General features: G+C 44.1%; 1 protein-coding gene across 1 annotated transcript in view; it reads right to left on the reverse strand.

Moving 5' to 3' along the window:
- Positions 1–14,018, reverse strand: part of sufu (suppressor of fused homolog (Drosophila)) — a 155,174-nt gene that overhangs the window by 51,750 nt on the left and 89,406 nt on the right. Inside the window, exons 5-6 of the mRNA XM_070876484.1 lie at positions 9,670–9,755; positions 6,945–7,017 (exon numbers count right to left, since the gene is read on the reverse strand). Coding sequence (XP_070732585.1) covers positions 6,945–7,017; positions 9,670–9,755 — 159 coding nt within the window. The remainder of the gene's footprint in view (positions 1–6,944; positions 7,018–9,669; positions 9,756–14,018) is intronic.

Here is a 14,018-nt window from a genome sequence, read left to right on the forward strand (position 1 = left end):
ACCGACTTCTCCCCGTGGCGGAGGAGCTCCTCCCGGAATCACAATACAGATTTTGCACCCTACGGGGCACACGGACATGATCTTTGCAGCGCGACAGCTGCAGGAAAAATTCAGGGAGCAGCATCAGCCCTTATACATGGCCTTCTTCGACCTCACAAAGGCCTGTGACACCGAGGGTCTATGGAGCGCCCTCCTCGAATGCCCCCAAAAGTTCGTCAACATCCTCCGCCTGCTCCAACTGAACATGTAGGCCGTGATCCTTACCAACAGATCCATTGCAGACCCAATCCACATCCGGACCGGGGTCAAACAGGACTGCGTCATCGCTCCAACCCTCTTCTCAATCTTCCTCACTGCCATATTTCACCTCACAATCAACACGCTCCCCATTGGAGTGGAAGTAAACTACAGAACCAGTGGGAAGCTGCTCAACCATAGCAGTCTTCAGGCCAGGTCCAAGACTACCTCAACCTCTGTCGTCAAGCTACAGTACGCGGATGATGCCTGCATCTGCGCACATTCAGAGGTTGAACTCCAGGACATAGTCGACGTATTTACTGAGGCGTACGAAAGCATGGGCCTTACGCTAAACATCCGTAAGACAAAGGTCCTCCACCAGCCTGTCCTCGCCGCAAAACACTGCCCCCCCAGTCATCAAAATCCACGGCGTAGCCCTGGGCAACGTGGACCATTTCCCATTCCTCGGGAGTCTTTTTATCAACAAAAGCAGACATTGATGAGATTCAACACCCCCTCCAGTGTGCCAGCGCAGCCTTCGGCCGCCGAAGGAAAAGAGTGTTCGAAGACCAGGCCCTCAAATTTACCAAGCTCAGTCTACAGGGCTGTAGTAATACAGCCCTTCCTGTATGGCTCAGAGACATGGACCATGTACAGTGGACACCTCAAGTCGCTGGAGAAATACCACCAACGATGCCTCCGCAAGATCCTACAAATTCCCTCGGAGGACCGATGCACCAACATTAGTGTCCTCGACCAGGCCAACATCCCCAGCCTTGAAGCACTGATCACACTTGATCAGCACCCCTGGGCAGGCCACATTGTCTGCATGCCAGATACGAGATTCCCAAAGCAAGCGCTCTACTCGGAACTCCATGGCAAATGAGCCAAAGGTGGTCAGAGGAAATATTACAAGGACACCCTCAAAGTCTCCCTGATAAAGTGCAACATCCCCACCGGCACCTGGGAGTCCCTGGCTAAAGACCGCCCTAAGTAGAGGAAGTGCATCCGGGAGGGTGCCAAGCGCCTCGAGTCTCATCGCCGAGTACATGCAGAAAACAAGTGCAGGCAGCGGAAAGAATGTGCGGCAAACCTGTCCCATTCCTCCCTTACCCTCAACGACTATCTGTCCCACCTGTGGCAGGAACTGTGGCTCTCGTATTGGACTGTTCAGCCACCTAAGGACTCATTCTAAGAGTGGGAGCAAGTCTTCCTCGATTCCGAGGGACTGCCTATGATAATCAGGCGGCCAAAGGCTGCACTGGAGGCTGTGTTGGATCTCGTCGTCGATGCCTGCTCTTGTTGATAGGAGGCTCCTGAGATATGGGAAGTGATACGAAGGGACAGACGATGGCCTCCGTTGCCCTCATGAAGTTGCATGTTCAGCCATGAACTCATTGAATGGCGGTGCAGGCTCGAATGGCCGACTCCTGCACCTATTTTCTATCTGGATGATCTGTAATCTCCTCCAGTCCCACACCCAGAGATGTCTGCGCTCCTCTAATTCTGCCCTCTTGAGCATCCCTGATTATAATTGCTCAACCTTTCGTGGTCGTGCATTCGGTTGCCTAGGCCCCAAGCTCGAACTCCCTGCCTAAACCTCTCTCTCCTCCTTCAAGACGCTCCTTAAAACCTACCTCTTTGACCAAGCCTTTGGTCATCTGCACGAATTTCTACTATGCGGCTCAGTGTCAAATTTTTTCTCTCATAATACTCCTGGGAAGCATCTTGGGATGTTTCACTATGTTAAAGGAACAATATAAAAACAAGTTGTTGATGTATTACTTAAATCAGGCAGCCGAAGGCTGCACTGGAGGCTATGTTGGATCTCGTCGTCTATGCCTGCTCTTGTTGATAGGAGGCTCCCGAGATATGGGAAGTGGGCCATGATGTCCAGGGCCGTGCCGTGGATCTTGATGACCTGGAGATGACGCAGGATGAACAGGTTCCCACTGGTTCTGTAGTTGAGTCCCACTCCAGCGGGGAGCTTGTTGACTGAGATGGAGCATGGCGGCAAGAAAGATTGAAAAGTGGGTTGGGGCGATGACGCAGCCCTGTTTGACCCCGGTCCAGACGTGGATTGGGTCTGTAATGGATCCGTTGGTAAGGATCACGGCCTGCATGTCATTGTGGAGCAGGCGGAGGATAGTGACGAACTTTTGGGGGCATTCGAAACGGAGGAGGACGCTCCATAGACCCTCGCGTTTGACAGTGTCAAAGGCCTTTCTGAGGTCAAAGGCGGCCATGTTCAAGGGCTGGCGCTGTTCCCTGCATTTTTCCTGTAGCTCTCGCGCTGCAAAAATCATGTCTGTTGTGCCCCGTAGGGGACTAAATCCACACCGACTCCGGGAGGAGCTCCTCGGCCATTGGAAGACGACGGTTGAGGAGAACTCTAGTGACGACTTTCCCAGTGGCTGATTGCAGGGCGATTCCTCTGTAGTTGCCACAGTCATACTTATCCCCTTTTTTAAAGATGGTCACGATCACTGCATCTCTGAGATTCCCCGGCATGCTCTCCTCCCCCCAGATGAAAGAGATGAGGTCGTGTATTCGAGCCAGCAGTGCCTCTCCGCCATACTTCAATGCCTCAGCAGGGATTTCGTCCGCACCCGTAGCCTTGTTGTTTTTAAGCTATCTTACGGCTTTTTCTACCTCGTGCAGTGTTGGGGTCTCACTGAGGTGGTGGTGGGTAGCATGCTGCAGGATGGAGTCGAGAACGCTCGAGTCAAAGGCAGAGTCTCAATTGAGGAGATCTTCGAAGTGCTCCTTCCAGCGGGCCCTGACTGCCTCGGTGTCCTTGATGAGTGTTTCCCCGTTCTTGGCCAGCAGTGGGGTGGAGCCTTGGGAGTTTGGCCCGTAGGTGGCCTTGACTGCGATGAAGAATTCTCGTACATTATGGTTATCGACCAGCTGCTGTATCTCCTGTGCTTTCTCCATCCACCACTTGTTCTTTAGGTCCCGGGTTTTTTGTTGGACCTCAGCCTTGAACCGTCTGTCATGCCGCTTTGCAGCTCCCGCGTTTGATTTTTGTTTAAGGCTCATAAATGCCCTGCGCTTGCGATCTATTAGCTCTTGGATCTCCTGATCATTCTCATCAAACCAGTCCTGGTGTTTCCTGGTCGAGTAACCGAGCATCTCTTTGCAGGCACTGGTTATGGAGGCCTGGAGGGCAGACCAAATGCTGTGGGCATTCTGCATCTCGGTCGTCAAGGCATGCCAGGTTAGCTGAGGTGCTGGCTGTATAGGGCTCTTGTATCTGGGTCCTTAAGTGCTCCGGCATTTGAAGACCAGGCCCTCAAAATTGCCACCAAGCTCATGGTCTACAGGGCTGTAGTAATACCTGCCCAGAGACATGGACCACGTACAGTAGACATCTCAAGTTGCTGGAGAAATATTACCAATGATGTCTCTGCAAGATCCGACAAATCTCCTGGGAGGACTGGCGCACCAACATCAGCGTCCTCATTCAGGCTAACAACCCCAGCATTGAAGTGCTGACCACACTCTATCACCTCCGCTGGGCAGACCACATAGTCCGCATGCCAGACACGACACTCCCAAAGCAAGTGCTCTACTCGGAGCTCCTTCATGGCAAACGAGCCAAAGGTGGGCAGCGGAAACACTACAAGGACACCCTCAAAGCCTCCCTGAAAGTGCGACATCCCCACTTACACCTGGGAGTTCCTGGCCTAAGTGGAGGAAGTGCATCCGAGAGGACACTGAGCACCTCAAGTCTCAACGCCGAGTGCATGCAGAAATCAAGCGCAGACAGCAGAAAGAGCGTGCGGTAAACCAGTCCCACCACCCCTTCTCTCAACGACTATCTGTCCTACCTGTGAGAGTCTGTGGCTCTTATATTGGACTGTTTAGCCACCAAAGAACTCACTTCAGGAGTGGAAGCAAGTCTTCCTCGATTCTGAGGGACTGCCTATGATGATGATGATGACGACTTAAAATCGAAAATAAATCTCAACATGAAAAGCACAAATTTATGGTTGATGCTGGGATCCAACATACTGCATCACGAAATGATGAACACGGAATGGTTCCAGTGACTCCCCACAATTTTTCCCATCTGAACTGTACCAGTATAGGGAGGTACTTGCTCAGAAGGTGTGGGCAGTGGAAAGCTTGCTGCCTGTTTTCTCAGTTGCTGTGGGTGAACAATGAGTGGAAACAAAGACAATGCAAATATAGCATATTTACCACTTAAAGGAATGTTACTATTTCTGTTGTGAAGTTATTGCTAGAGGTAGAATATGGTAGAATTCTTTATTAAGATGGCGTGACACAGTTAATTCAGAGTCTTGGGTCCTGAACATAGGGAAAGGTAACTTCGATGGTATGAGACGTGAATTGGCTAGAATAGACGAGCGAATGATACTTAAAGGGTTGACGGTGGATAGGCAATGGCAAACATTTAAAGATCACATGGATGAACTTCAACAATTGTACGTCCCTGTCTGAAGTAAAAATAAAACGGGGAAGGTGGCTCAACCGTGGCTAACAAGGGAAATTAAGGATAGTGTTAAATCCAAGAGACATATAAATTGGCCAGAAAAAGCAGCAAACCTGAGGGCTGGGAGAAATTTAGAATTCAGCAGAGGACAAAGGGTTTAATTAGGAGGGGGAAAATAGAGTACGAGAGGAAGCTTGCAGGGAACATAAAAACTGACTTCACATATCTATATAGAAGCTTTTGCAGAGAAAAAGACAAACATAGGTCCCTTGCAGTCAGAATCAGGTGAATTTATAATGGGGAACAAAGAAATGGCAGATCAATTGAACAAACACTTTGTGTCTTCCTTTGTGAAGACAGAACCACATCACCTTCCAGAAATACTAGGGGACAGAGGGTCTAGTGAGGAGGAGGAACTGAAGAAAATCTTTATTAGTCAGGAAATTGTGTTCGGGATATTGATGGGATTAAAGGCCGATAAATCCCCAGGGCCTGATAAGTCTGCATTCCAGAGTACTTAAGGAAGTGGCCCTAGAAATAGTGGATGCATTGGTGATCATTTTCCAGCAGTCTACCGACTCTGGATCAGTTCCTATGGACTGGAGGGTTGCTAATGTAACACCACTTTTTAAAGACAGGAGGGAGAGAGAAAACAGGGAATTATAGACCGGGTAGCCTGACATCAGTGGTGGGGAAAATGTTGGAATCAATTATTAAAGGTGAAATAGCAGCGCATTTAGAAAGCAGTGACAGGATCGGTCCAAGTCAGTATGGATTTATGAAAGGGAAATCATGCTTGACAAATCTTCTAGAGTTTTTTGAGGACGTAACTAGTAGCATGGACAGAGAACCAGTGGATGTGGTGTATTTGGACTTTCAAAAGGCTTTTAACAAGGTCCCAAACAAAAGAGATTGGTGTGCAAAATTAGAGCACATGGTAATAGGGGTAACGTATTGACGTGGATAGAGAACTGGATGGCAGACAGAAAGTAGAGATTCAGGATAAACAAGTCCTTTTCAGAATGGCAGGCAGTGACTAGTGGGGTGCCACAGGGCTCAGTGCTAGGACCCCAGCTATTTACAATATACATCAATGATTTATATGAAGGAATTGAGTGTATATCTCCAAGTTTGCAGATGACACTAAGCTGGGTGGCGGTGTGAGCTGTGAGGAGGATGCCAAGAGGCTGCAGAGGTGACTTGGACAGGTTAGGTGAGTGGGCAAATGCATGGCAGATGCAGAATAACGTGGATAAATGTGAGGTTATCCACTTTGGTGACAAAAACACGAAGGTAGAATATTATCTGAATGGCGGCAGATTAGGAAAAGGGGTGGTGCAACGAGACCTGGGTTTCATGGTACATCAGTCATTGAAAGTTGGCATGAAGGTACAGCAGACGGTGAAGGCGGCAAATGGCATGCTGGCCTTCATAGCTAGGGGATTTGAGTATAGGAGCAGGGAGGCCTTACTGCAGTTGTACAAGGCCTTGGTGAGGCCTCACCTGGAATAGTGTGTCCAGTTTTGGTCTCCCAATCTGAGGAAGGACGTTCTTGCTGTTGAGGGAGTGCAGCGAAGGCTCACCAGACTGATTCCTGGGATGGCAGGACTGACATATGAGGAGAGACTGAATCGACTGGGCCTGTATTCACTGGAGTTTAGAAGAATGAGGGGATCTCATAGAAACATAAAATACTGACGGTACTGGACAGGTTAGATGCAGGAAGAATGTTCCCGATGTTGGGGAAGTCCAAACCAGGGGACACAGTCTAAGGATAAGGGGTAAGCCATTTAGGACCGAGATGAGGAGAAACTTCTTCACTCAGAGTTGTTAACCTGTGAAATTCTCTACCACAGAGAGTTGTTGATGCCAGTTCGTTGGATATATTCAAGAGAGAGTTAGATATGGCCCTTACGGCTAAAAGGATCAAGGGGTATGGAGAGAAAGCAGGAAAGGGGTACTGAGGTGATGATCAGCTATGATCTTATTGAATGGTGGTGCAGGCTCAAAAGGACCAAATGGCCTACTCCTGCACCTATTTTCTATGTTTCTAAACAAATTGTGGTAATCTCCGGGATAGAGCACTGCATTCACAAGTTAATAAATAAAGCAAAATTGCCACTTTAAGTGGGGGTACTGTATACTAGTTCTAAATTAAACAGCTTACACACAAAGAAAAAAAGTTTTTTTGGGCAGTTGTAACAGCAGAGAAAGAGGAAAAACAGAACTGGTACAAGTGAGTAGTCACCTGCAGATGGGGATCAGATTCAAATATAGTCTCTCCTCTTCGCATGTCTGTGATTAGCCAAGAGCCACCTGCTCTGTAAGACAATACATAATACTTTAAGGCATCCATACAGAATCTCTTGGTATCTACCCCAAGTTTACTGCAATATTCAAAAGCAGAAAAATTAACAAATTAATTAAAACGGATTCAGTGAAACAGCAAAGTACACCACAATTACAATGTGAAGTTTTTGAAATCACTTGGTCAAACCTGCCCTTAGTGTACTTTGTTGAGTGCATACTGCAATGAATCCAGCATGCACCCCGTCCCACACTTGAGTGGCCACTTCTCATACAGGCACCATGTAAACACTCGTCAATTTGTTTGTGAGTTCGAATAGGAGAATAATATAAATAGAAGCATGATTGGATCAAATCACCAGAAAGTAATGTCCCCAGACAACTCCATGGGACATCATTTTGTTGACTCAATCAAGGCAGTGGTGTCCTTTGTCGAACAATCATTGCATTTTCAGGAGTCCAAGGTCTACAACAGTGTAAACAGTGATCTCAGCATGAGCTATCAATTTCATTAACACAGATTTATTGGGTTAAAATTCTTCAGCCATCAAAAATGACTTAATTTTCACACTAGAAATCCTGAAATATTATCTATTACATGTTAAACTTCAGAATTTTAATTAAAAAATTAGACTGCCCTATATTAATGTCCAGGCTGAAGCTGGCATCCACCAGAATACATGAATCAATAATTGAGAGAGGTGCCCCTTGCGTCATCCAATGAATAACTTCAAGATCCCGTCTTCAGCTGTGCAAGTCAGGTCTTACTGCATTCACCACTATATTCCACTGGTTTTCTCATTAAGATGGTCAAGAAGAGTCTTACAGATTCTGAGGTGAATTCACCAATACCATCGTATCAAATACTTCAGAATTCCCAGAAACAGGCTCCCTGTCCCTTTATAATGCTGTCCAATACATCATTGATAAAGACATGGATTGGAATGGGCAATAGCAGACAACTTTACCTCATTTCTTCTTTCAAAGAGGTTCGGTGAATCCCTCATCTAGTGGACGTGCAATAGATGAAATGCAAGATTTGGCCATGTGCACCCATAACTTGGCTTTCTCATGAGGGCTGCATGAGCCACTAGGTTGAAAGTCTTAACGGGAAAAAAAACCAAGTACATATTCCTCACCGATTTGCTCTTATTTAATAGGCACTGAATGTGGGATTTGAAATGAAAGATATGCAGAAAATCATACAAAATGTTACATTATCCAATATAGATATGGTATTCCTCATTACTTAAAGTATAATCTCTCCATAAAATCAGGATATGTTATCATAGCAACTTCCATTTGTATCACATCTTCAACACTTAAAAAAAATCTCAAGACACTTTGTAGGTGGATGTTGAGCTTTTATGCGAGATATTAGGAGGGGTTCCTAAAAGCTTGGTCAAATAGAAGGAGGATTTTAAAGGAGGTAGAGTGGATAAGGGAGGGAATTCCAGAGCGCAAGGCCTAGATGTCAATGGTGGGGCAAAGGGAGGGGCGTATGCACAAGAGAAATGCAGAGTTCGGGGGGGGGTGGGGGAAGAGAAAGTGAAAGAGGGTCTGGGTGTAGGGCTGGGGGAGGTTACGGAGTTAGGGAGGAGCGAGGCCATAAAAAGAATTTAAACACAAGGCTGAGAATTTTAAACAGGGAAAAATCATCCAAGAACATAATCCCTTAATTTGCAGTTTGCACATGATCACCCTACTTGGTTACATTATTTCAGAAATTTTGTGACAAGCTATGGCGGTGCCAGAAATATAATTTGCATAAATTTGTAACCAATAGCTGTATTCAGCACCAGGATAGAGAAAGATAACACGAACAGGCGTTGTGTTGATTTGTCACTGGGAAGGATGCATGATATTCAATATAGATCTTCAATCTCGGAGTTGGTATCCACTGAAGGCAAAGGTTAGTCAATTGTAGCAGATCCATCCAGTGGGCCAATAATGAGGTGGCAATAAATATAAAAACTGCATCATCCAAGAAGATGGCAGTAAATTATTAAAAAACTTAAAACTATAAATCAAACTGGAGTGTTTACAGAATTCCCAGAATTGTACGTTTCAAAACTTCTAGATTCACAGCACAGAAATAGATCAAAAACAGTGAAAATGTGTGTGTGTATAAATGATAAACAAAAATATGAAAGAAAATAGGATGCTGTTGAGAAGAAAGCCTCATACACAAGAGTGTGTGAGAAGATCATCTGCTCAAAATTCACATGGTTCTTCAAAGGAGAGTGTTATATGAACCTCATTCTGATCATCCACCCCCTTTACAGATGGTGGGATATCCTGAACTGCATATACAAATTTGCTTACAGAATTTACTTAAAATAAAAATCCGTAGCCAAATTTATTTTGGCACAAAATATGTAGAATATATAAATATGTTTTCTAAAAATCATTGACATTTTCCAATGAACACAAAACAGGAGCAGGAATAGGCCATTCGGCCCCTCGAGCCTGCTCCGCCATTCAATAAGATCATGGCTGATAACCTATCGCAACTCCATTTTCCTGCCCTATCCCCACATCCCTCGATTCCCTTGCTGTCCAAAAATCTGTCGGTCAGTAGATCTATCTATCTAACATTAAGCCATTTCACTTTTCTCTTGCTCAGTATACTATATTTTGTAAATGTGTTTTACAATGTCACTTACACTGGAACAGTCCGGAGCAGCTCCAAGATTCCTTGGCCATTCCACTGCTGTGCTGCTTGAAGTTCCTCTGTACAAACTCCCACAATCTGATGAGGTTGGAAATTTAAAAAAATAATTTACTGAGAAACTGTTCCAAACAAGCCCTTCATTGTACAAGAACATATAAGTAAGGCACAATTAAATTATATTCTCAAATCAGATTGACCAAAATGCTAATCAATATTCTGTGCTGGATTGCTGGACATCAGTGAAACAGGTATTTTGAATTTTACCTCCCGATCTAAAACTAAGCAAATCTGCCACTTGTTGCAACATTAGGCCTATAAACGTACTTTTAAAAAAAAATCCCAGAAATTCAAAATGGAAGGCTGTAGCAAACATTTAAATACACTCAAATTTCACCAACAATACATTGAGGAAATTCAACCCCAGCAGCGTCATCAGTCTTGCTCCCAGACAATCTGACTGGGCTCTTTTAGAAAATAATTAAATAGACTTTCTGGAGAAAATGATCTGAAACCAAAAAGATTTCAATTCCAAAAATGCTCGAGAAACAATATCTTGGATCATAATGCTTATATTTTTAAAATCATTGATTGAGTGTAGTGCAGAATGACGCTTATAGATCGATGACTGATTTACGACCACAGACTGACATGCCTGAAACAAATACAGGCAAGCTGAAAAAATTAAAACTATTTCGTAACAGTAAAACAATTTCATTAAAGCATAATGTTTAACTATTCTTAAAACTAATTTTTATAATGCTCTTTATGAAATTATATATTTCCAGAGTTAGACACAACCTTTAAAATAAGTCAATCAAATACAGGTAGAACGTCCGAAATCTGGAGTTCTAAAAAAACGGAATTGTCCGAAAACAATTCGCAGATTCAGACATTGTGCAGATTGCAAGAGTCATTGCCCGGAAATATTTCCAGAAAACCAGACTTTTAAAGCTGTTCACACTTTTTTCGAACATATAATCCCAAAAAATACGCAGCCCTGGTGTGGCCCATCCGCCTCGAGGTTGCCGGATTCGGGCTGTCTGATTCAATGCTCCAAAATCCGGAAATCACGAAAGTCAGCACAAGGGTTTCCAGATTCAGGACATTAGATTTCTTCTCCGAAATCCGGAAAAAAACTAAACCAGAATGGCCTCGGTTCCTAGGTTACCGTTTCCGGACGTTATACCTGTAAATATATTTTTCCTTTCCATGTACCTTCAGAAAGATTGCAAATTGCAGAAGGTTGTTACAGTACCTACAGAAAACTTATCAGAACACGCACTCTTAAAAATACATGTTGTGTACAGCAAATGCAGATTTAAAGTAAGCAGTAGAGTTCTACAATAGCAAATTGGACTTTGGCCCGGAGAGGTAGGTGAGCCCTGAACTAGGTCATCACTTAAAGTATTCAATTGATACAATTATGCCACTAATAAAGCAAATTGTTTCTCTCAATTCGGGGAGGGAGGGAGGTAAGAGAATGAGAAAAAGAGAAAAAAAGAAATGGAAACGAAGCCTCACTCCTCTCGAAGTGCACCTATTCATGGAGCACACAGAGTGGTGGAGTTAATTTGCATGCAATTGAGGACACTATGGGATTGGAGCAATCAACATTTTGCTCAAACAGACAGATGATCAAATCTAGCTATTTAAAAATAATTACATTTATTAGGAATTAAAAGGTTGCATTTAAAAAGCCAGTCCCCTTGTTTCACAACTCTCAAAACAGCAGATGGAGCTAAGAATTTCAGTACTTAGGGCTCAATTTTCCCCAATGCCGTTTTTTTTTTTAGCATACTTCAAGAGTTACGTCCGTTTTTTTTGGCCCGACTACGCCAAAAAAAATTACTTGAATGTTTCCCCGTTCTAATTTTTGAAGCCGGCACCACGCAGCCCACCCTTTAGCTTGCACATGCGTGAAAAAAAGCCATTTTTTAATGCGACTGCTATGAGCGCGCATGGCCAATACACCTCCCGATCTGCATGCAGCCATTTTTAAAGAGCCAGTTGTGTGTGAGAACTTTAATTCTCAGTGGAAAAAAAAAATCGGAGCTGCAATATGCAACACAGCTCAAGGACCAAGAATTTCTCACAAGAGGAAGTGGAGGCACTGGTTACTGTAATTGAGGCCAGATGGCACGAGCTGGACACCAGCAGAGGTGAAATAAAAGTTGTGCCAAATGAACAAACACTGGAACCAACTTGAAGATTACTGCGCAATGGTGACCACCCCGAGGTCCGGAGGCCAGTGCAAAAACAAGTGGCAGGACCTTGGTCAAGTAGTTCATGTAAGTAATATTTTCATTTATTCACTAAAATTGTAAATGTGACTATCTGAATGTCCCACCCAACAGAAAGACAACCTCTCTAAAAAGTTATATTTTCATCTTTGCAGAGGAAGGTGGCACACAACAAAAAGGGAAAGAACTCGAAGGAGGAGGCCCAGCAAATCTGCACCTACTGACACCCATGGAAGACAGTGTCGCTGCTTTGATGGGTCCTGCCTGGAGAAAAGCAACCACCATTGCACAAGCTAGGCCCACACGCGAGGGAGAGGACAAGTCCTGCAAATTCCAGAGTCTGGCTTTGCTAAATGTTAAGTACTGCATAGGCTAGCCATGCTTCAGTTCATGGGTTCGGTTAAAGTTTGTAAGTGATCTTAACTGAAAACTTTAATAAAAATATTCTTGTATCAAATTTTAAAGTTGAGTTTAATTGTTTAATTTTTGATGATTTTCAAAGGACCACCCCACCACTGAATGTCTCCTCACTGGGCTCGAGGTTCGGAGCGTCAGCTGGCAGAATCGCTCCTTCGTCTGGACACGGGCTTGGCTTCCATCCCCGAGCTTCTTTTGAAGCGAGTCCCGAGCCAGTGATTCTTCCATTTTCTCCCTTTTGACTTTGAAAAAATTAAGCTTCATGGTGCATATTCTTTGCCTTCTTGACTCCCTCCAAAACTTCGCCTAAAAACAATGGCGTTTTCTGCGCCAAATTTTTAGTGTGCGCTGCTTTTTCTTAAGTGCCCAGAAGGTTTTTTGGGAGTGGTCACATACACTGTCCTAGGAGAAAATGTAAGTTGGCCAAACTTGCTTAAATGTGAAAAACTGGCACAGTCATCAGGTTATGCAAGAAATTTGTATGCTTAAAAAAAAAAAAAAATCGGACCCAAACTGGCGCAAAAACTTTGGGGAAACTTGGGAGAATTTAAATTTACTTCAAAAAAAGAGATAGCACAGTTCCAACAGTTTTAGCTACACCATTATCATTTGTTAACTAAGTATAGCTTAATCCAGTTACTTCGGGGCTTTTAAAAAAAAATTCACCAAAATATGAACTTCAAGATTAAAGCTTACATCGATTTTAAATTCATATTTGCAATTTTTTTATTAAAATGCAGCCTCCCATAAAGTGCAAAAGGGCATTTTCAACAAGGACAACTGCTGAACGAATACCAATAATAGAAACTGGAAATGATCCTCTGCTGCTCTATCCAAATAAAAGCATAGAAATGTTCAGTCGTTGGGTGTTTAAGAGAAACATGCTGGCTCCCACTCCCCTCCAAGTGAGCCTGTGATAATCCGCTTCCCTGCAATAACAGGATCACAGATGTAAAACCCACATCTCACCACTCTGTGGTGCTATGCATTACTGCTTCAACAAAAAGCTCAATCAGAATTACATAGGATATACAGCATAGAAACAGGCCATGTGGCCCAACCAGTCCATGCCTGCATTTATGCTCTACTCGAGCCTCCTCCCATCCTTCCTCATCTAACTACCAGCATAACCCTCTGTTCCCTTCTCCCTCATATGCTTGATCACACAACCAACAAAATAAATCTTGCAGAATAAAAATGAGCCAAAACACACTTAATCCCACAAGTTCACGATATGCCTACATTAAATCACTCAGCCACAAAACACTTTTCATTTAAATTTTAAGCCAATAGTGAAGTTTCTATGTCATTTTGGTACCTGGAAACTGGACATGGGAATTTCAATTCGACCAGAAAGTTCAGTAAGCTCCCTAAAATGCTAGACAATACAATTTTATCCTTCGAGCAGACGGCCAAACAGCCCACCGCACAGGAGGCCTGGACTATTTCCAGGACCAGATTTCATTTATATAGAACCATGTCTGTCCCAAACGGGAATCCCAATGCAACTTGCCAGATTCTGGCCAGTGTAATTTACAGCAGCCTGGAGACTGCCCAGCAAAATGTAGTTACAAGACTCCCAAGTCAGGTGGGCACCTCAGCCACCTAACAAATTAATAGCAGAAAGACGGCACCAGGGCAGAAAACCAGGTCTACAGAGTTGATTGTTATTCCCATACTGCCT

The sequence above is a fragment of the Pristiophorus japonicus genome, chromosome 3 (genome assembly GCF_044704955.1).
Source record: "Pristiophorus japonicus isolate sPriJap1 chromosome 3, sPriJap1.hap1, whole genome shotgun sequence".
Taxonomy (NCBI): domain Eukaryota; kingdom Metazoa; phylum Chordata; class Chondrichthyes; family Pristiophoridae; genus Pristiophorus; species Pristiophorus japonicus.